We start from the raw sequence: 20,540 nt of genomic DNA, 5'->3' as shown, positions 1-20,540 counted from the left end.
ACACAGTTATGTCTATTTTCCCATTTTTATATCAATTCTGATTTTCATTGTTAGAAACAACCTAATAATTTATTAGACAATTAATTATTTATTTCAAATTAGAATTTTCATTCAAATTCTTCGTGTAGTTCTTCATAATAACAAGACAAATATATATGTATAAATATATTTTTTACAAATAAATAATTTTTTTTAAACTTAATAAATCACTTAAGGACATCACAACTCATGTAAACCATTAACCTATCATGTCACAACATGAATTCCTTTATCAAATAATAATACTTTTAAATCTTTTGTAAATACTATTAATGACAGGGGCAGACAATAATACTCCCTTGTCGTATTTTTTTTTTATGATAAATAACCCGCAGCCGCTACCGTTCGGATATGCACTTGATAAACCCTTGTCATATTTCGTTTCTCCCTTGTCATATTTCGTTTTATGAAAGTCAAATTAACTATTTTTTGACTAAGATTAAACATCACTCTTATATTATTTTGGTAAACTAAAAGTTATATATAAAAATAGATTAAATCTATTTTCCGATGACATAATTATTTTATTTTAATTTTTTATAAAATATTTTTAAATTTCAGTCAAATTTTAGTGAATTTAACGGGTTGAAATATGACAATTAAAATGGGTATATAAAGCTACACATACATTTGACTCTTGTTTCAGTTCAGACATATCTCACTTGCATGCACTCTCACAACTCACAAGCTCTCCCACTCACCGGAAAAAATGGCGGTCACCGGAAACACCTCCGGCGACAAGACCTCATCAAGCTTCTCACTCAACTCAACAACACCAATCTTAAACCTCAAACTCTACTCCATAATACTCCTCACACTGGCTCTTCTCCTCACCATCTTCATCATTTTCTTCCTATGCATGAAATCAAAACGCCGCCGTATTCGCATAACCCACATCTCAAGCTCCTCGCCTGTAAAACAACAAGTCATTGAAATCAAGCAAAACCATAATGAGGAAGTTGAGAAAGTGGTTTGTGTTGACGGTAAAAAAGAAAGTTACAGCAGTAATAAAAGTGATCAGGGGAGTAATTTTGAAGGGATTGATGTGGGGTGGGGAAGGTGGTATAGTTTGAAAGAGCTTGAAATGGCTACTAATGGATTTGCATCGGGAAATGTGATCGGAGAAGGTGGCTATGGGATTGTTTATCGAGGTGTTTTGCTTGATGGCTCTGTTGTTGCTGTTAAAAATCTCCTCAATAACAAGTGAGTTTTTCATTTTTTTACGGTTTTACTTAAGATTCGTTTTTACGATAAGTTACGAGAATATTGAGGGTAGCAGAGAGTCGAAATTTATAAGAAGAAGTGAGTCTTTTTCATTCTTTTTATTTTGTTAATTTAGATTCATGTTCATGATAAATTACGAGAATATTGAGATTTCAGAGTAACGAGAAATAGAAATTGAGAATATCTGCATTGTTAAGTTACCGATTTTCCTAAAATCTTAACAAGCGTCTTAGTACTACGTTTTATAATTGCTGTTTGAATGTGTCTGCAACTGTGTTTTCTTCACTCTTGTGAAGCTTCTGAGATCTGGATTTATGTTATTTGTGCGGGTGGTTTGGTTTGTTTTCTTTAACATTTGAGATGAGATTGAAAAAGAATGAACAATATTTGATTTTTGGGCATGTAGAACATATTTCTATATCATTTGTGTGTTGAATTTGGGCACTACTTTGATTGTTACTGTCTTCTTTTGTGTATGTGAGTTTAAAATTTAGAATGCAAACTGTTCTTTATTTTCTCATATCACTAATTACTATTAATTGGGCTATTGAATGTGTGATTTGTAGTACTTTAACTGATGAATAGCACTAAAATGATTGCTGATTTGTAGTCATTTTGGAGGCTAAAAGGGTTTGCATTAATCGTCGGAACATTTCCTTATATTTATCGTAGTATATGTTAGTATGATTCAAAATTGTGTTTGAACAGGTCTGCAATTCAGTTTTGGTTGGTTTTATGAAAGCTAATTAGATCTCGATTAAGTTGTTTGTGCCGGTGATTTTATCTTCTTTAACTTTCCATCAGAGAAGGGAAGATAAAATGAGTAGCCTATTACTTTCTTCTTTATCCATGTGTTTGTTCAATTTTTCGAAATGCAGGTTGTTCTTTACTTTATGTTAATTCACATTATCTTCTACATGCTTTTGTGCTTCCTCTTATGCTCAACATGATCTCATATTAGCTTTTCCTCAGGTCATGTACTTTTACTTTCTTGACTTGCATTGTTATATCTCTCTCATCTTTGGCATGTTAAAACTTTGGACCTTTATTCTATGGTGAATTGGCATAAGAACCAAGAAAGACTAAAAAATCTCGAGAGTGATTAATTTATTTCTTGAGACAATCATGTCGATCTAACTACAAAATTGAATTTGATAAACAGATGTTAAAATGCGTAGAGATCACGCTTTGAATGTTAAACAGACTCGTTGTACCTTTGCATTTATGAGTATTATTTTAGCAAAGTTGCGTTAAAATCATGTTCCTTTCCTTACCTATGTTTTACATAGGAGCGTTAGTGCTTGAAGTGTTACGATTAGTGGCTTCATTTAGATTTTTGTTGGTAGGGGCCAGGCAGAGAGGGAGTTCAAGGTTGAAGTTGAAGCGATTGGAAAAGTTAGACACAAGAACCTTGTGGGTCTTATCGGATATTGTGCTGAAGGTGCTCAGAGGTACTTTTCCCTTCAATATCGGAATCACTGTATTGTCTAATCAACTGTAATTGTGGTTTCTGAATCAACTAAACTCAAATTCTCGTTTCAGGCTGCTTGTTTATGAGTTCGTCAATAATGGCAATTTGGAGCAGTGGCTACATGGTGATATAGGCCCTATCAGTCCTTTAAGCTGGGAGATCAGAATTAAAATAGCTATCGGAACTGCTAAAGGGTGCGGTATTTATGGTTACTTTCTTAAAAATATATTTCTGTATTGCTGCACTATTTTAAAACCTCGAATATGTAGTTTTTTGATTTCAAAACGCCCTTTTTAACCATCTTTTGGGCAAGTCATTGGCATATCTATGTGGCTAACATGTAAACATTGGATTTTGGACATGAGTTTTGGGAGTTACAGATTATAAAGCTAAATTTTCCTCAATGAATTATTCCTTAATTTGTTTGCAGGCTGGCCTATTTGCACGAAGGACTAGAACCTAAAGTTGTGCATCGTGATGTAAAGTCCAGCAACATTCTTCTGGATAGAAATTGGAATGCAAAAGTATCAGACTTCGGACTTGCCAAATTGTTAGGTTCTGAGAAAAGCTACGTGACTACACGAGTGATGGGCACATTTGGGTTTGTTCCAAATTTGACATCTTGTTATATATTTTCATTGAGGTTGTTCAAGGAAGAAGTCTTTTTTTATTTGAGTTTCAATTATTGCATTGTGTTGCAGATATGTCTCCCCTGATTATGCAAGTACGGGTATGCTAAACGAAGCGAGTGATGTGTATAGTTTTGGAGTTCTGCTAATGGAAATAATTACAGGAAGGAGCCCTGTTGATTATACTAGAGCACCTGGAGAGGTAAAAAAAATTTTCTTTTCTTTTTGTTCTCTCCCCCTTATAAGTTTTGATTGCCACATCTATCTCTTCGATTTATCTATTGATTGTTCAATTTCAGATGAACTTGGTTGACTGGTTTAAAGGAATGGTAGCAAGTCGTCGTGGAGAGGAGTTGGTGGATAGTCTTATTGAAGTACAGCCTCCTCCCAGATCTTTAAAGCGTGCATTGCTGGTTTGTCTCCGCTGTATAGATTTGGATCCTCATAAACGTCCAAAGATGGGGCAGATCGTTCATATGCTAGAGGCAGATGAATATCCTTTCCGTAGTGTAAGCCCCACTTCTCATTGCTTTGATTAATATAGTTTCTAAACGCATGTTGTACATAAGAATCTCCCAAGGCCATAGATAATTGTATCTGAGGTAAAAATGCAACCAAATTGCTTAGTTTGATGACGAAAGATTGTTTGTTATATGGAAAACTTCAGTTTCGGTTTCTGGTGAATATACTTTTCTTATGAACATTGATAAATTGCCGCGGTCATAAGCATGTCTTATTTATTATAAACTCCTCTGACAGATTTTCTTTTGTATCCACAGGAACATCGTTCAACTAGAGAGTCAGCTCCACTCAATTCACGCACCACTGATGCAGTATAAGATTCATCAAACTCCAAGTAATAATTATAAGGTTATGAACAGATGTCAGAATGGCGATGAAGATACTAGTGTAAGCAAGGTAAACAAGTTTTTGTAGTGTACATAATTCGGCTCATCCATATTTCAATCCAATTAAACAGTAGAATATAAAACATTCCCCGCTCAACATACATAGTTTGATGAACGCGTTCATCTAATGGCGCCTTGTAAATACTTGTTACAACTATACTCCGTCTTTGATGTTATCTGGATCACTGTGAATGTAATGAAATTTAGACCTTACTAGTTACTGGTGCTTACATCGAGTATTATTTGTGCTCAAGTGGTATGGTCGTCTTTCTTTCGGTTGATAATTAAAACATGTATTCGAGTTCACCTTGAGGAAGAAGATACCGATAAAACAAGGGAAAATGGATCGAAATGATTCCGTTAGAGAGTCTAGGTACTAGGCATGCTCTGTTGCAGCAACTTGCAACTTATTCCACTTCTGCAGCCTGCAGCAACAATCACTTTGTTGTATAAGGGCTCCCTGACAAACCGTTGCCAAGGACCCTCCCCCTTCATTCATAGTGTACAATTCTTTTCTTTGTGCGATCTGTTCATAATTATAGCAGGATTGTGCTTGTGCACCTCTTCTGTATCAGTATGACCCATGTATGTTGATGGCTTGATGTCAGATTGCCAGTGCATTCAATCTGTCACCTCTAGCATGGCTGCGCTTGACTTTTAAATTTATTTCATACATAATAAAGGTAGAACTTTTTTTTTGCTAATTGGTTACACACTTGCTAGACAAATTGCTAGTTGAGCAGATTACCATCGCTTTGTTCGTAGTAAAACTTAATGCTTAGATAAAAAACTAAAAGAATATTAGTGATGGCCTATAATAATATAGGCCGAACAACAAAGGCCAGGGTCCAATTACAAGAGCTCAGGGGTATTTAGCTTTAACCTTGAATGACCCGGACATGTGCCAACATCACCATCGTCCAGGCACGCGGGATCCAGAACGTTCCTACGGTCCGGATCTGGTAGTACTCTGACGCATCCTAGACGTCCAGATGCCCTACAGTCCCAAAGGCAAACCTACGGTCCAGATTAAAAGATACAAACCCCTAAACCCTAGTAGGAGGCCTATAAAAGGTAGAACAAAAGGAAGGTTACAGGTTACAATCTCACATGCTCTTTTTCTCACCTATACTTGTATACACACACGTACACAACATAAATATACTCGCATAATTTCCGTTTTGCCCCTCTTCTCCTTAAAACCCTTTCTCATCCTCACGCCGGAGGTGCCGCGATGACGCCACCCCCCTCCGGTTCTGTTTTGTAGGCTCCCACCCTACAGCTACACCGCACGCCGCCGCCGTTTCCGTGCAAAAGGAGTTTGAGTCCGGGTCCGGCAAGGAGAAGCCCGGGGTGATTTGGGATTATCAATTAGTACAGGAAGTTGGTGACCTCCATGCTGGACCTCACCAAGTCACCGGCAAAATTAAAGAGTATTTTGTATGATGGGCCTGTTTAGTACAGTGAGTTGGTGACCTATATGCTGGGCCTGCAGCTACCAACAGTAAAGTGTATTCTATTCTATATGATGGGCCTGGCCTAAGACAGTTGAATGGCAATGCCACACTGCCAAAAATATTCAAAGAAATTTTCTAACATCGCACTGGTGCAGACTGCAAAGTTTAATCGACGATTTTCTCGTTAAAATAAGTGTCGAGTCCCCGTTCCCCAATTTATGATATTCAGTGAGAAAGAGGTAGTCTTTACTCTTTCTAAATTAAATTAAAATTTATATGTAAAACTAATTTTCAGTCCGCACAGTTGCAAAATGCAAATGAACATTTGTGTTTAATTGTATTATCCACACAAAATTGAGCTCTCTGATTCAGCCAAGTATAGATGGACATGATGAATTTTGAATAATTCTGGTTAACATAATTTTATTCAAAACAATTTAGAGCTCAATTTCATCTATGTATGATATTTTTGCCTGTCGGGGTGAAAAACCAAAATAGCCACCAGGGGAGATTTGTCCAAAATAGTCACCGGGAAAACCTCCCAAAATAGACGCTAAATACGCATTACCGTCATGCGCATTCTATTTTTTAAAAAAACTACAAAGAATACGCACGTGGCATTGCGTATTCACTCAGAGAATACGCACGCATGTCATTTTTTTTAGTTTTTTTAAAAAATAGAATACGCATTTGTAACATGCGTATTAGGGGTATTTTGAGCAATTTTCCCGCCGGTGGGTATTTTGGGCACTTGAAGCTGGAAATTGATGTATTTTGAGCATTCTTTCTTTAGTTTTCGGCATCGAAATTATCCCATATAAAATTATTGACTAAAATAATAATAACAAAATCCAAATATCATGCTGCAGATAAATTTTCAATCTTTTTTAAATGTTAAAAAGTCATAATATTTCACATTATTGACATAGTAAAAGAAATCAAAAAGTAATATTTCATAAATCTAATAATTTGAGAAATTAATATTGTCCTAATATTTCATATATCTTAAATAAAAAACTTTATCCCCTCCTATAACCTATTTACTCCGAAATTATATTTCGATACTGTTCATAAACGAAAACGAAAACGAAAACGAAAACGTACATAAAAAGGAAAAAAAAAGTGTCAAAATTGTCGTTGGACTGATATATAGAATAGACTGGAAATAATAATAATTTATCCGACAAAACGCTCAAAAAGCGGTTTTTATGTTATGCGGGTGATACCTTTCGGTGTATACAAACCAAGCACCAGCGCATCTCTCCATTTCATGTTACAAAGCTTATATCTATACATTTACACACCAGATCTACTGTTTTTCTAGAGAGAGAGAGATTTTAGAGAGAGAAGCACTGTGTTCGATATGATGGACGAGAAGCTGGTACAGAGATTGGAGTCGGCGGTGGCGCGGCTGGAGTTGCTCGCCGGTGGTTCTGGCGGAGGAGGCGGAGATGCGGCGGCGGAGGCGGTTGATCCGTCGGTGATTGCGTTTGAGGAGTTTATGGAGCAGTATGTAGGTAGGGTTATGAGTGGTGCTAAGAAGATTGGAGGACAAGTTGAGGATGTTACGAAGGTTCTAGAACAAGCTTTTTGTGTTCAGAAGGAGCTTTTGGTGAAAATTAAGCAATCTCAGGTTATTTTTGTATTTGTTTTTGTATGTGTTTGTTTGTTTGATTCGAGTTGAATTAAGTTTTGTGTTGGAATTTTAATTTATAAGGAGTTTGTAGAGTACGGCTAGGTTAGTTATAGTGTTTGTAAGTTAAATGACTGGCGGAGAGAGAGATTGAGAGATTGTTGATATGCTATGGTTATTTGTAATGTTTGTAGAGATAGAGAGAGGTTGTTGATATGATATTGTAATTTGTAATGTTTGAAAATGAAATGACTAATGTTGAGGGAGAGATTATTAAATGATATAGTTATTCCTAATGTTTGCAAATTTCACTTAGAGAGAGGGGGGATAGAGAGATTGTTGATATAATATGGTTATTTCTAATGTTTGCAAGTGAAATGACTTTTTAAGAGAGAGAGAAGGGGGGGGGGAGAGATTGTTGATATGATATAGTTATTTCTAATGTTTGCAAGTGAAATGACCTGTGAAGAGAGAGAGAGAGAGAGAGAGAGAGAGAGAGAGAGAGAGAGAGATTGCTGATATGATATGGTTATTTGTAATGTTTGCAAGTGAAATGACTCATGTGGATAGATAGATAGAGAGAGAGATTGTATATAATATGTTATGATTATTTGTATATAATCTTTGTTGTAGGAAATTTTATTGGATCATAGTCCACATTTTTAGGGAAGTTTAATATTTATTTTAATCATTTTAAAGGAAGATGAATAATTTTTCTATAAAATTGAAATCAAACCGACCTATCCCACTCGGAAAAAGGGTCTCCCTTTGTGAAGGGTTTTGAAGGGTGAAATGCATAGAAACATTTAATCTCCTTTACATTTGCCACCGGAAATATCATTTCCGTGAAGTATAATAAAACTTCTATATCTTTTGGAATATTTATGAATGTTTTTAAAGCTAACGTTTATTCAAACAACCAAAAGGCGTAAATATGCAAAAGATGGTATGGATAATCAATCTGTTTTTGTAGTATTATATTACTAGAGTTAAAATATATGGGAGTTTGTCGTTTATTTATGTTAATCTGTTACCATCTTTATCAAGGTTAAAATTAATGAGTATGTTTACGTCTGCGACCAAAGAGATTGTTTTTGTGAAGTCTACAAAAAAAATACTTGGAATGTTTTGAAGGTTTATGATATTTTTAAAAAAGATAAAATTAAAATTAATGATAATCCATCCACTCAATTGTAGTAGGGAGAGTTGCCACCTAATATGGTGAAAAGCAAAATTCTTAACGGTTTTTATTTAGGATGCTTATTCGATTTTGGCTGTATTAGAAACCCTTGTGATAAATGTGTTCAAATTTTTTTGGCTGCATGGAACATTTTTGGATGATGTTCACGTTTTTATATGATCATATTGCCTGGTGCAGAAACCTGACATGGCGGGATTGGTTGAATTCCTCAAACCATTAAATGAAGTGATAATAAAAGCAAATGCAATGACAGAAGGGAGGCGATCAGATTCCTTTAATCACTTGAAGAGTGTTGCTGACAGTATATCGGCACTTGCATGGATAGCATACACAGGGAAAGATTGCGGTGAGAAAAGGACAATTATGTTCAGGCTGTAACTAATTTGTAATTTTCTCTTCCTTTTGCATTATGCTTCTCCCCTTTTTGTAGGCATGAGCATGCCTATTGCGCATGTGGAAGAAAGTTGGCAAATGGCCGAATTTTATAACAACAAGGTGCAGAATTTATGCCGAGGCTCATGATTTTCCACCTATTATTTGTTCCTGCCGATTAACTCTTTATATATTTGTGAAAATGGTTTTAGTAACAATTAAAAATGTCTGCTTCTTGAGAAAAAATGCTGTTCGTACATGATTAACAAATGATGAATTCGCATACTCATGTAATCATAGATTAGGAGAGATTCTTTTTAAGTCTACTCCAAATTAGAATCTCAATTAAATACAGCTTGTTGTTTTGGAAACAACAAGCAATCAGCGACCTTATTTTTTACCTTCCGCACTTTATCTTTTTGTGGAATTAACAAGCAAGTGATTTTTACTATAGTATATCTCCCAACTGTATGGTTATATATAGTTAATACTTAACAATGCTCATTTTACAAGTTAATCAGGTGGTTAATGCCAGTATTTCTGTATTGCATTGTTTAAGGTTCTTGTTGAGTACAGAAATAAAGACCCAAACCATGTGGAATGGGCGAAAGCTTTGAAGGAGCTCTATGTACCGGGTTTGAGGGATTATGTGAAGGCACACTATCCTTTAGGTCCTGTTTGGAGTGCCACAGGAAAGATAGTTGCTAGTGCTCCACCAAAAGCTCCTACATCTAAAGCTCCTGCTCCTCCGCCTCCTCCCCCAGCTTCTCTCTTCACTTCCGAAACTCCCCAGCCTTCTTCATCTCGACCAAAGGTGGGGATGTCAGCTGTTTTTCAAGAAATCAGTTCTGGGACGCCTGTTACTTCTGGTACTCCTCTTTCTGTTGTATTAATAGTTACTATTTGCTAGTACACTTTTTTTTAATATTTTAAAAATCTAATTTTTTGCTTTTCAGGATTAAGGAAGGTAACAGATGATATGAAGACAAAGAACCGTGCAGATAGAGCTGGTGTTGTTGCTGCTAGTGAAAAAAGCAGCCGTGGAACTACGTCGTCGTCGTTCTCCAAAACTGCACCTCCAAAGTTAGAGCTCCAAATGGGTCGTAAGTGAGTACTGTATCAATGTTAGAATTTGGCTTGTAAATTATATGAAGGTTCATGGTGTGGTGATTCATGCTGCATAATTTGCAGGTGGGTTGTTGAGTACCAGATTGGTAAGAAGAATTTAGTAATTGATGACTGTGACGCAAAGCAAACCGTATATATATTTGGATGTAAAGACTCTGTTCTTCAGATACAAGGTCTAGTTATCTTATCACATCCATTTATATATATTGTGAAAAAATTCTGTTCTCAAATTGTCCGCTTAGTTACTGTTTTAAGGTATCTTGATGAGCTTACCTTTACTGGTGACAACATGCAGGAAAAGTAAACAACATAACCATAGACAAGTGCACTAAGATGGGGGTTGTATTTAAGGTCAGTGCAGTTTATCTCTGAAAATTTGTAGCTTAATTGTTAATATAAAGGCTCACTTTTTGTGACAATTTTGTAACAGGATGTAGTGGCTGCTTGTGAGATTGTTAACTGCAGTGGTGTTGAGGTGCAATGCCAGGTATCTCCTCTTGCTAGTGTTACTATTATTTGCTGCATGTGGAATGATGAATGTTGGTTGCCGAAATTTTGTAATGCATTGTAATGCAGACTTTTTCAATTGATATACGGTCACATGATGCTTTAAAAGTTCAAGTAGTCAGAGTATATTGGATTAGCCGCAGCATTATGTACTAAAACCTTTCTTCAATTGTTGGTCGAAATTTAGGGTTCAGCACCTACAATTTCAGTAGACAATACAGGAGGATGCCAATTATATCTGAGCAAAGATTCTTTGGGTGCTTCTATAACGACAGCCAAGTCAAGTGAGATTAATGTATTGGTTCCTGGTGTTGACGCTGGAGATGACTGGGTATTTTTTCTTGTCCTTTTTTGTCTTTCTATTATTAATCATGTTACAGTATTGGCATCTTAGCCAAGTATCTCCTCGACAAAGAGAATGCTATGACAAACATTTAGTGATGGGCTTAAGAGCCACAATGAGGAATATATAAAATATGTTGTGTAAGGTTACAAGGGTCTCAACTCTCAGTTAAGGTTCCTGTTAACATATTTTATATCTTTTCAGTTATTATTTTAAAATTGTTCAAATTACTTGGTATTACGAAGTACAAAACACGAGTGAAATCTAGTAAAAGTGTAAAACAGTGAGATGCTTTCGTACTAATGATCTAGTTGTAAGCTGTATAAGAAAGAGTGTTATTTTTAGTGTTTCATGACTGTAAATGTTATTAAAAGTAGATTTTTGGTCGAGCCTGTCTTGATCTCTGGCAGTAAGGTCTTTGCATTCATGCTTTTGTTGTTGACCAAGGGAAAGGTCCCAGTTGCTAAAACCAAAATACTTAGATGTTGGTTAAGAATGTCTGGGACTCTGGGGTTGATTGCATATCTTCCTATTTCATTCTTGTATTATGAAAATCACAATCGCTAATTCTGAAATCAGATGCCTAATCGTACTATTATACGCCCAAGACCCTTTGTTTTGTACTAAAGCAACCTCGACTTGCAGAGAGGATCTAAAAAAATATTGTTAGCTAAGGGAAACTTTGATAGGTAGTTTGTGAACCAGAAAGTTTGATAAAACGAATTATGGAATTTGAAACACTGGTTCGAGTTGGTAGAACATCAGGACACTGAAATTATTTCAGAATAGAAAACTTGACTGTTTGAGATGGGCACTAGTAAGTAGTAATGGGAGGCAAAAGCTAACCACTTGGCAGGTCTTTTCTTTTCTTTCTTCATTAATAGTACAGTGCTGAATTGCTACCAACATTGCTCCATTCCTGCAAAATGGCCCCGAGAAAGCACATCTGCAAGCTTTATTATAGTGGTTAATAGTTCTCCAGACGCCTCCTATGCCTATATGGCAATATTCCTGCTTTAAATTTGAGTTCACCATGTATCTTATTTCCTTTAGGCGAAATCTGGTTGTTGCTCTTCGACAATTACTTGTGAAATTTGTTTGGTATTTAAACAGTGCATTTGTTACAGGGGGAGCATGCTTTACCGCAGCAGTTTGTCCATGCATACAAGGATGGCCAGTTTGTAACGACTCCTGTATCGCACTCTGGCGGTTAATGTGGGTGGCCTTTTCCATCTTCCATCTTCCATTTTTATTCTTTCATTTTTTCCTTTCCCCTCTGGATTTGCTTGAAATGGTCGAATATGGTTTTCCTGTCGCCTATTTACCCCCTTGTCATTTTGAATGAATAACGATTGTGTTGATTTGATTGTCATGTTTTACAAAATTGTTATAAGAATCTACATGATGTTAGCATAGATTGTCTTTGGAATGTGGTCGGAAGTTTGGGTTGAATCAGTTACGGTTTGTTGCGATGATCGTGATCAGAAATTTTGGAGTTGATTCCTTTTCGGACGAACACTTGCATATATTGAAATTTGCACCTATTGCTACTTGTTTATGTTGAATTACTATTATGATATATGTTTGTTTGATATAAAATAAGGAAGCATCCATTAGAATATTCATCGAAGTTTTATATATCCTTTTGACTCCTGCTGTCGTCTCCGGCGGCTTTGATAAACTATTGCGATCATTATCTAACTGCTAATGTTGAATTGTTGATAGCTTGATATTATAAGACATTATCACCAAGTTTTCTTGCCATATGTATGAAAATAGTGTGAATGCTTTTCAATTTTTTCCAATTCTGAATATAAATATTTTATAATTCATAAATCTTATTTGCTAAATTTTTAAGAGGTAGATGCTCGTAATAAACATTGATAATTTATTCTATCATTGACATTGTCGTTCAAAATTTCTACTTCCTCCGTCCTTTTTATTTCTTTACATTTTTTTTTTTGAGATGTCCCATTCATTTCTTTACATTTCAAAACTTATAAAAAATAGTCAATATGTCCTACCATTTTCCCATTTTTGTTCCCTTTTCACACTATTTTTACCCTCACTATCTCCCTTTATACATTAAAAATTAATAGGTCTCACCACTTCACACACTTTTTCCACCACTTTATACATATTTCTTAAATTCCGTATCCAATCATTTTGATAAGAAATTAAAAGGACGGAGGGGTACTTGTTATTCTATTATCCTTTTAAATATAAATTTGCAACCATTCGATAAACCAATGTCGTAAAGTTAATGAATATAATGGTTTTTTGTATCTTAGTTTTTACGTTTCAAATGAAAGTTTTTTGGAAAATATTTGATCTTAATAGTTATTTAGTTTTTGATAAAGTTAAAACTACTAGCAATTTCTGAAATTAGACTTATTTTATTTTTTCTGTATTAGTTATTGCAATAAATGGATAAAATATAAAATGATATTTAAAGTTCGAGAAAAAATGCTCCAAAATACGTATTTAGGGAACTTATAATTTTTAATGGCAGAGATATAATTTTTTAAAATAAATTCTGTACTTATAATAATAATTCTCCTACATTTACATGTAATTTTTAATGGCAGAGATATAATTTTTTTTTAAAAATATTTAGTAATTATAATAATACTTCTCCTACATTTTTAAATGTCAACACACGTCACTGTCTCTCTCTCTCTAATCTCTGAACACTTTCCCAAAGTCATCTCTCTCTCTCTCTCTCTAATCTCTGAACACTCTTTCCCAAAGTCATCTCTCTCTCTCTCTCTCTCTCTCTCTCTCTCTCTCTCTCTCTCTCTCTCTCTCGTGTCTCTCCGATTATCAATTAAAGTCTCCAATAATCTTCGAAACACACTCAACACACACACAAGTCCTAATAAAAATAAAAAAGTATAAGAAATGTCAGTAACGGAGCTGAAAGAACGACACTTAGCAGCTACACAAACCGTCAATTCACTCCGTCAACAATTAAACCAGAAGCGCTTACTCCTCCTCGACACTGATGGTCTCATCTCTCTCTCTCTCTCTCTCTCTCTCTCTCTCTCTCTCTCTCTCTCGCTCTCGCTCTCGCTCTCGCTCTCTCGCTCTCTCTCTCTCTCTCTCTCAGTTTAGTTAACAATTTAAATTGTTTTTGTTATTTGCGGTGCTTAATTAGATATCTACTTGTTCAATTTCAGTTGCAGGATATTCCAGGGCACAAAACAAGCTCCCTGTTACATTTACACCGACGGATCTAGTTTGTTGCAGGACTCTGCAAGGACACTCTGGCAAGGTTATTTTTATTCCTGCCTCGATTTCGATATATTTGTTCTTTAATTTTAGACTGTTTATGTATGTTTTTGTACATGTAGTTTCGATTGCTACTATAATTGAATCGTAAAGGTTATCTCATATAGTTTGTAATTGTTGTGTTGTGTGTGATTTTATTAATTCGCGCTGATGCAGTTCTATTTGTGACGTTGAATTGAATATTTGTCGTGATGTTGTGTAATTTTTTCCTATCTAATAGTTAATTGCTATTAAAATGCTTTGCACACACGAGTGCTTAGTAGGATGGAGTTTTTGAGTTAAATGGTTTGAGAGTAAGAGTGATCATTCATTCTCAAATCTGGTAGTATGATTGAATTCTAGTTTACGTTTATATGAGGGAATGTGTACGGAATGGAAATTATGTATATTTTCCGTACTGTATTTCAAAAAGTGTTCAATTTCCACCCGATTTTATACCTTTACAACAAAGTAGAACATTATTGATTAGGCTGTTTTTTTTATTTACTATTTTCAAGTAAATTTGGAATTCATACTTTTTTTCTCTAAAAAGACAAGGTTTAAATTTGTGTAAGGAATAAGGTTTTATAAATGAATGATTATTCAGGTGTACTCATTAGACTGGACACCCGAAAAGAATCGTATCGTCAGTGCCTCTCAAGATGGGAGGTTGATAGTTTGGAATGCTCTCACCAGCCAGAAAACTCATGCCATTAAGTTGCCCTGTCCGTGGGTCATGACGTGTGCCTTCTCTCCTAGTGGGCAATCTGTTGCATGTGGTGGCCTTGATAGCATTTGCTCCATCTTTAACCTAAATTCTTCCATGGACAAGGATGGGAATGTGCCGGTATCAAGAATGCTAAGTGGTCATAAGGGATATGTATCTTCATGTCAGTATGTTCCAGATGAAGATACTCACCTAATAACAAGTTCAGGGGATCATACATGCATTTTATGGGACATTACCACAGGCCTGAGAACTTCAGTTTTTGGTGGTGAATTTCAATCTGGGCACACTGCTGATGTATTGAGGTGCGTTCCCTGTATTTCAACGTGCTAGCTAAAGCTTTCAACTCTGGTTTTTCAATTTGTTCATAACGACAGAGATAGTAGTAAAACCCTTCTTTTGCTTATAGTATCATATGTAATGAGTAGTATGGAAAACAATTTCTGTTAGTTATTCATTCATTGAAATATTTTGAACTTGTCCATGTTAGGTATAATCTTATTATTTCCCAGAGGTTCTTTCAAATCTCAGTCGTATCCGGGCCAAATTTTGGCTCCAATGATGGCATTCCTATTACAGTCTATAATGTTATTCTCACTCCCCGCGTTTAAATTGTTAGTTTAATATTATCTTAGTAATAAACTAGGTGATCGTATCTTAGTTCCCTAGACCAGAAATGGCATATACCAAAGAGGTTTGCATGTGGCAAGTTCAAGGATCTTCATAGGTGTTAGTTCAATATTTTATCCTAGGTAATAATAATATATCACTGAACTTTATAGTGAGATAAAGTCAGATATTGACATTTGTAACAGTTTCATCCATTGCTCACTGTCCAATCTAGTTGAAGGTGCTGGCTTAGTTGAAATGAAATTTGCTCAAATAGCCAGTAGGTCTAACCTCTTTTTGGTAATAATGGTGATAGGCATTATACCAGGACTTCACCTCTTGTGTCATGTTACAAAAGTGTTAATTTTAGTCTATGCAGTCAGATGTCTATTCAAAATTAATAGCTCTTTTAGATGTATAGATGCATTTTGTAAAAGCATCGGGACTGTGTATGACACATCTTAAATCCTTTGACTTTCTTACTAATGTATTATGTTCCTCAGCGTTTCTATCAATGGGTCAAACTCAAGATTGTTCGTTTCTGGTTCTTGTGACGCAACTGCGCGCCTGTGGGATACTCGTGTTGCAAGTCGAGCAGTCCGTACATTTTATGGGCACGAGGGTGATGTTAGTTCTGTAAAGTATTTTCCAGATGGCAACAGGTTTGGAACCGGTTCAGAAGATGGAACTTGCAGATTATTTGACATTAGAACGGGTCATCAACTCCAAGTATATAATCAGCCAAATTCAGATTCCGATTTTGCACAAGTAACTTCAATTGCTTTCTCCGTATCAGGCCGACTTCTCTTTGCGGGTTACGCCAATGGCGATTGTTACGTATGGGATACTTTGTTGGCACAGGTATATAAGTAGATGAAGTCTAAGCAGAAAAATTAATATTAAGAACATGGTAGCTGGATTGGTTGAAATATGTAAAATTAAAAACAAAATGCTGTGGATTGATAATTTGGAATCGCACCTTCTCACTGCTGTTTCCTTTTTTTTTTGTTGTAAATATTCGTGTGTGTCTATATATGCCCAGTTTTTATGGTCTGATGATTGTGGTAGGCTGCTATCTTATTCAGTTTTTGTATTGTAGGTGGTTTTGAACTTAGGCTCTCTCCACAACTCGCACGAGGGCCGGATCAGCTGTTTGGGCTTGTCTGCTGATGGGAGCGCTTTATGCACCGGAAGTTGGGATTCGAACCTAAAGGTTAGTTAAAACTCAAAGGGCTTCCTTGGCTAAAATATTAGAATTAGAAGTTTTTGTGCGTTTCCAAAGACTTGCTTGGCTTATATCTTACAAGTAGTTTTTTCTTTTGAATGAATTATTTCTATTTTGTTAGTTCAGTTGCATGTCAAAACGGATAATTTGTAACTTATAAATCATCAAAAGCAAAGCAATGGTACATACTTAAATTTGCATGTGAGGATAATACTGAGTTTTGTTCGATAAAGAGTACAAATTAAAAGAAGTCCGAAAAAATATGTACCTCACATCTAAGGCTGTAAATGACGCCTGTCACTCATGCGGTTCGGCATGAGCTCGATAAAAGTTTGGCCCGCTTTGGTTCTTCAAAAACTATCCAAGCAACACAATTTACTAACGTGCTGAGCTTGAGGACGTCAAAGCTCCACTCAAAAGCCTGCAAGCAAGCTTGTTTATAGGCTCGTGAACAATTTGTGAGCAGACTCGATTATTTAGGCTCATGCAACATTTTTTAAAAATTCTATGATAAATTCATGCATCAAATATTATAATATGAGTAGCATCTGCACTTGAATTCTAAATTTCTACTATAGAACGAAACTATCAGTCAAAAATCAAAATTTCCTTGAAGCAAATAATGGTTGATTAAGACGGAAAAATAGTTTCAACAAATTTAAATATCATGTATAGAGGATGGATTCAATTTAGCTTGGTTTCCCCTTTGAAACATGCAGAAATCTTACATCGAGATAATTAGTTTCAGTTCTACCACATATAAATTGTACTCGGTAATGATTGCATATGCTACATTGTTGTTTTATTTAATATGTGATTATATGAAGAAATCGATCCTAATATGACATCCTACAACTCCTTTGCAATCACAGATTTGGGCATTTGGAGGGCATAGAAAAATGACATGAGCATCAGCTATATTCGAGTCCCTCACTCTAAGCCAGTGTAGAAAGGGCTTCATTGTGCATTCCTTGTATTCCCGGTAAATGTAATTTGTAATTTTGGTTGAGAAAGCTATAGTAGACACTGTTTGCAATGCCAACAATTTATTTATGGAAATATAAAAAATATTTATTTTGATCAGAAATAAGCTCCCTAGCATAAGCTTGCAAGCTTACCATTGAACCCGGCTTATACATATGATTGAATGAAAATGAAGCTAGTGCGGTAGCAGAAGTTTACAACTCACAGGTGCTCTTCAATTTTATTTAATTTATCGAGTACAAGATCATTGGCCCGTCGTTGTTTATCTAAGGAGTAAGCAACATATAACTGTAGATTCTGAAAGCATAAAATTATAAAACTGAGTGTTTAAGGCTTTATATTATGTTGTTCCATGTATTAAATTTGATTTTCGTTTACTTCAGATATTACTGTAGCTTATAAGATATGTCCAAAAACTAAAGTATTTTTTAGCTTAATAAGAGAAACAATATAATACAAGAATGAGAATAACGTTAAGGAATAGTGTGATAATTAACAAAACTTTATTGTCATAGTTCTTTACTCATATCATACTATTCCTTGACGTTATTATCATACTTATATTATGTTCTTTCTCTTATTATTCCTTGACGTTATTATTATACTTGTATTATGTTCCTTGACGTTATAATGTCCAAACAGAAAGTGTTTTTTACAGAACTTCATTGCAAGTTTGATTTAATATATATGAGCATTAAAAGTAATTCTGGGTTATGAAATGCAATATGCACTTAGAACACTGACTAGCAGAAGAAACTATATAATAATAACATAAAGTCATCCCTAATTCTCTATATCTTTCTGTTGGTTCAGATTGCAGAACATTACTCCAAAACATATTAGCTACTTAAAAGAACACATATAGCAGTTAGTATATATCAAAGGAAGGCACCATTAACGCTTTCCTTAATCCATCACCATCTACATAACAACTAGATTTACTTCCATCAGTAACTGACCATTGACAGCTATCCGGATATCAGCATAATCTCTATAAATTATGTCATCCTCATCGATCACAAAGTCTTTTGAATGTGGAATGCATATTTCTCGATATGTGAAAGAAGATTAGTTGAACTTATAAATAAACTTTGTATTGTAAAATTACAAGTGGTAACTCGAATGTAGCATGTCAAAGTCAAACAGTCTTACATTTTATGAAAAATATCTGCTATCCAGATGTAGTTAACAAATTACAGACACAATTCAAATGTTGAACTAATTCCTTTATTATATAAATTGATAATACCTTCAAGAAACAAAGATGAAACAAGTGTTGATTGATTGATTGAGAGAGAGAGAGGGAGGGAGGGAGGGAGGGAGAGAGAGAGAGAGAGAGAGAGAGAGAGGTAACAGTTACCTGCAAGAGAACCATTCTTCTTCATATAACTCCCTCAGATCAGCTGTCGTTAACTTCCTCAAATCTTCAATCTTCTACGCAAATTAAGCTCTCCGTGTGCTTGAAAACTTTTACAGGGAAGCTTTGGGATGGAAGTCTGATACGTTCAGTCTCTTTCTTCTTGTAGTCATACATCACTGTTCCAACGCTGCTACTTCCAACAAACTTGTCAGCACCACAGTACACAAACAACCAGTCTATCTCCTCCAAACCAGCATCAAAAGTAAATAATTTGTTCCAAAAAACCTCATCAGAAACAGATTCTACAGTCCATAGACTGACCTCCTTTTTATCAGGCGATGATCCCTCAGTAACGGATTCAAGCACCACCGCAACAGAACCTTCAAAATCCAAAACATTCGATTTCCTTGTGTGCATAAAGCTAGGATACGGAATCAGTCCAAACAATTCATTATGCAAATCGAATGTTATTATAGTATTCACAGCTTCCAAATATAAAACCCCATCAACAACAGGACCGGAACTTAAAGTAGGACAAGCAGGATAACACAAAAGACTCGGTAATTCAATAGCAACCTCAATCTCCTTCCACAAACCGGAATCAAAAGAATACAATTGCACTGCCTGTAATTTAACAAGTCTCCCATTAATTCTTTGATACCCTATCTTTAGAACCTTATAGTCAGCCGACAAAAAATCAAATCCAAACACAACGTCAAAACCAACGAAGAGTAGATGTTGGTTTTCATAAACAATGGAAGGAGGAAGTGTCTTGGACAACCAGTTTAAAGGATTAAACAAATATATATTACCACGAAAATCATTACGACTGTGAAAACTCTCAGAAGCACACACAATGCCATTACATGAGCTTACGAAATCCACATTATCAAAAGGTTGCATGATAGGGAGATTCACTGAATACTCAGGATAATTAGGGTACACAATAGTGGCAGCACGATGTCCGTAAAATCTTCCTTCTTCTCCTCCTCGTTCTTCCTCGTCTGTTCTTGAAGTGATCATAAGTACAGAGGGTACGTTTTTATGGGAACGGAGGTGCTGAGCTTCCAAAAATTCAGGGTTGATAATAATCGATTCCCATGACTTACAAACTAGTCTGCAGCGGTGCAATGATATAACACAAGCCCGTGACAGTATTTCCCTTATCAGCTCTTCTGGTAAATTACTACTGCATCTTGACAAAGACTTTGATCTCTCCATCTTGTACATTATTCTCCAAGGAGAAGCTACAGAGAATATTTGATTTAGGGTTGCGGTATGGGTTATGTGAATCAAAATTTTGAGTTTTAAAACTTTGTTTGATTCAAATTTGATAATTTACACTCAGTATTGTGTATCAGAACAGTTTAAATAACACGCTACTTCACGAGCGTCGGATATATATTTCAGACCAAAGAATTTTTTTTATCTTCCGCTATAAATATCCGTGGAA

At 35.4% G+C, this 20,540-nt stretch overlaps 4 protein-coding genes across 5 annotated transcripts; 3 read left to right on the top strand and 1 right to left on the bottom strand.

Annotated features, from left to right (window-relative positions):
• The first annotated feature begins 672 nt into the window (after positions 1-672).
• Positions 673-4,491, top strand: LOC141682508 (putative receptor-like serine/threonine-protein kinase At4g34500). Its single transcript, XM_074487203.1, has 7 exons — positions 673-1,242; positions 2,610-2,714; positions 2,806-2,928; positions 3,165-3,335; positions 3,436-3,565; positions 3,663-3,872; positions 4,143-4,491. The coding sequence occupies exons 1-7, from the start codon at positions 749-751 to the stop codon at positions 4,200-4,202; spliced, it is 1,293 nt and encodes a 430-aa protein (XP_074343304.1). The 5' UTR covers positions 673-748; the 3' UTR covers positions 4,203-4,491.
• A 2,411-nt stretch (positions 4,492-6,902) lies between these two features.
• LOC141683983 (cyclase-associated protein 1-like) lies at positions 6,903-12,535 on the top strand. The gene is made up of 10 exons (XM_074488797.1): positions 6,903-7,361; positions 8,740-8,908; positions 8,993-9,057; positions 9,494-9,803; positions 9,891-10,041; positions 10,126-10,235; positions 10,358-10,413; positions 10,493-10,549; positions 10,757-10,900; positions 12,040-12,535. The coding sequence occupies exons 1-10, from the start codon at positions 7,092-7,094 to the stop codon at positions 12,124-12,126; spliced, it is 1,419 nt and encodes a 472-aa protein (XP_074344898.1). The 5' UTR covers positions 6,903-7,091; the 3' UTR covers positions 12,127-12,535.
• Positions 12,536-13,618: 1,083 nt separating this feature from the next.
• Positions 13,619-18,064, top strand: LOC141683649 (guanine nucleotide-binding protein subunit beta-1-like). 2 transcript variants are annotated; one of them, XR_012560388.1, is made up of 7 exons: positions 13,619-13,919; positions 14,092-14,186; positions 14,790-15,214; positions 16,022-16,379; positions 16,618-16,731; positions 17,616-17,725; positions 17,828-18,064. XR_012560388.1 is itself a non-coding variant. In XM_074488398.1 (6 exons), exons 1-6 carry the CDS (start codon positions 13,814-13,816, stop codon positions 17,649-17,651), a joined length of 1,134 nt encoding a protein of 377 aa, XP_074344499.1. In that variant the 5' UTR covers positions 13,620-13,813; the 3' UTR covers positions 17,652-17,821. The 2 variants fall into 2 exon arrangements, 1 of the variants encoding a protein (XP_074344499.1); XM_074488398.1 differs by lacking the exon at positions 17,828-18,064 and having other exon boundaries at positions 13,620-13,919; positions 17,616-17,821.
• Positions 18,065-19,260: 1,196 nt separating this feature from the next.
• On the bottom strand, positions 19,261-20,308 carry LOC141683734 (F-box protein At3g07870-like). Its single transcript, XM_074488487.1, has 2 exons — positions 19,409-20,308; positions 19,261-19,323 (listed from the first exon to the last, which is right to left on the bottom strand). The coding sequence occupies exons 1-2, from the start codon at positions 20,306-20,308 to the stop codon at positions 19,261-19,263; spliced, it is 963 nt and encodes a 320-aa protein (XP_074344588.1).
• Positions 20,309-20,540: the final 232 nt, after the last annotated feature.

The sequence above is a fragment of the Apium graveolens genome, chromosome 9, assembly GCF_009905375.1.
Source record: "Apium graveolens cultivar Ventura chromosome 9, ASM990537v1, whole genome shotgun sequence".
Lineage (NCBI taxonomy): Eukaryota > Viridiplantae > Streptophyta > Magnoliopsida > Apiales > Apiaceae > Apium > Apium graveolens.
Note: the sequence above shows the minus strand (reverse complement) of the source record. Positions and strands in the feature narration are given on the sequence as shown.

What these genes read in the sequence shown, in the direction of transcription:
- LOC141683649 (XM_074488398.1), top strand. Translation starts at nt 13,814, where the DNA reads ATGTCAGTAACGGAGCTGAAAGAACGACACTTAGCAGCTACACAAACC. An exon ending in ACTCCTCCTCGACACTGATG is followed by an intron (nt 13,920 to 14,091) that starts GTCTCATCTCTC and finishes GTTCAATTTCAG; the next exon opens with TTGCAGGATATTCCAGGGCA. An exon ending in TGCAAGGACACTCTGGCAAG is followed by an intron (nt 14,187 to 14,789) that starts GTTATTTTTATT and finishes ATGATTATTCAG; the next exon opens with GTGTACTCATTAGACTGGAC.
- LOC141683734 (XM_074488487.1), bottom strand. Translation starts at nt 20,308, where the DNA reads ATGGAGAGATCAAAGTCTTTGTCAAGATGCAGTAGTAATTTACCAGAA. An exon ending in CATCGCCTGATAAAAAGGAG is followed by an intron (nt 19,324 to 19,408) that starts GTCAGTCTATGG and finishes TGGAGGAGATAG; the next exon opens with ACTGGTTGTTTGTGTACTGT.
- LOC141683983 (XM_074488797.1), top strand. Translation starts at nt 7,092, where the DNA reads ATGATGGACGAGAAGCTGGTACAGAGATTGGAGTCGGCGGTGGCGCGG. An exon ending in TGAAAATTAAGCAATCTCAG is followed by an intron (nt 7,362 to 8,739) that starts GTTATTTTTGTA and finishes TGCCTGGTGCAG; the next exon opens with AAACCTGACATGGCGGGATT. An exon ending in CCGAATTTTATAACAACAAG is followed by an intron (nt 9,058 to 9,493) that starts GTGCAGAATTTA and finishes GCATTGTTTAAG; the next exon opens with GTTCTTGTTGAGTACAGAAA.
- LOC141682508 (XM_074487203.1), top strand. Translation starts at nt 749, where the DNA reads ATGGCGGTCACCGGAAACACCTCCGGCGACAAGACCTCATCAAGCTTC. An exon ending in GCTATCGGAACTGCTAAAGG is followed by an intron (nt 2,929 to 3,164) that starts GTGCGGTATTTA and finishes ATTTGTTTGCAG; the next exon opens with GCTGGCCTATTTGCACGAAG. An exon ending in ATACTAGAGCACCTGGAGAG is followed by an intron (nt 3,566 to 3,662) that starts GTAAAAAAAATT and finishes GTTCAATTTCAG; the next exon opens with ATGAACTTGGTTGACTGGTT.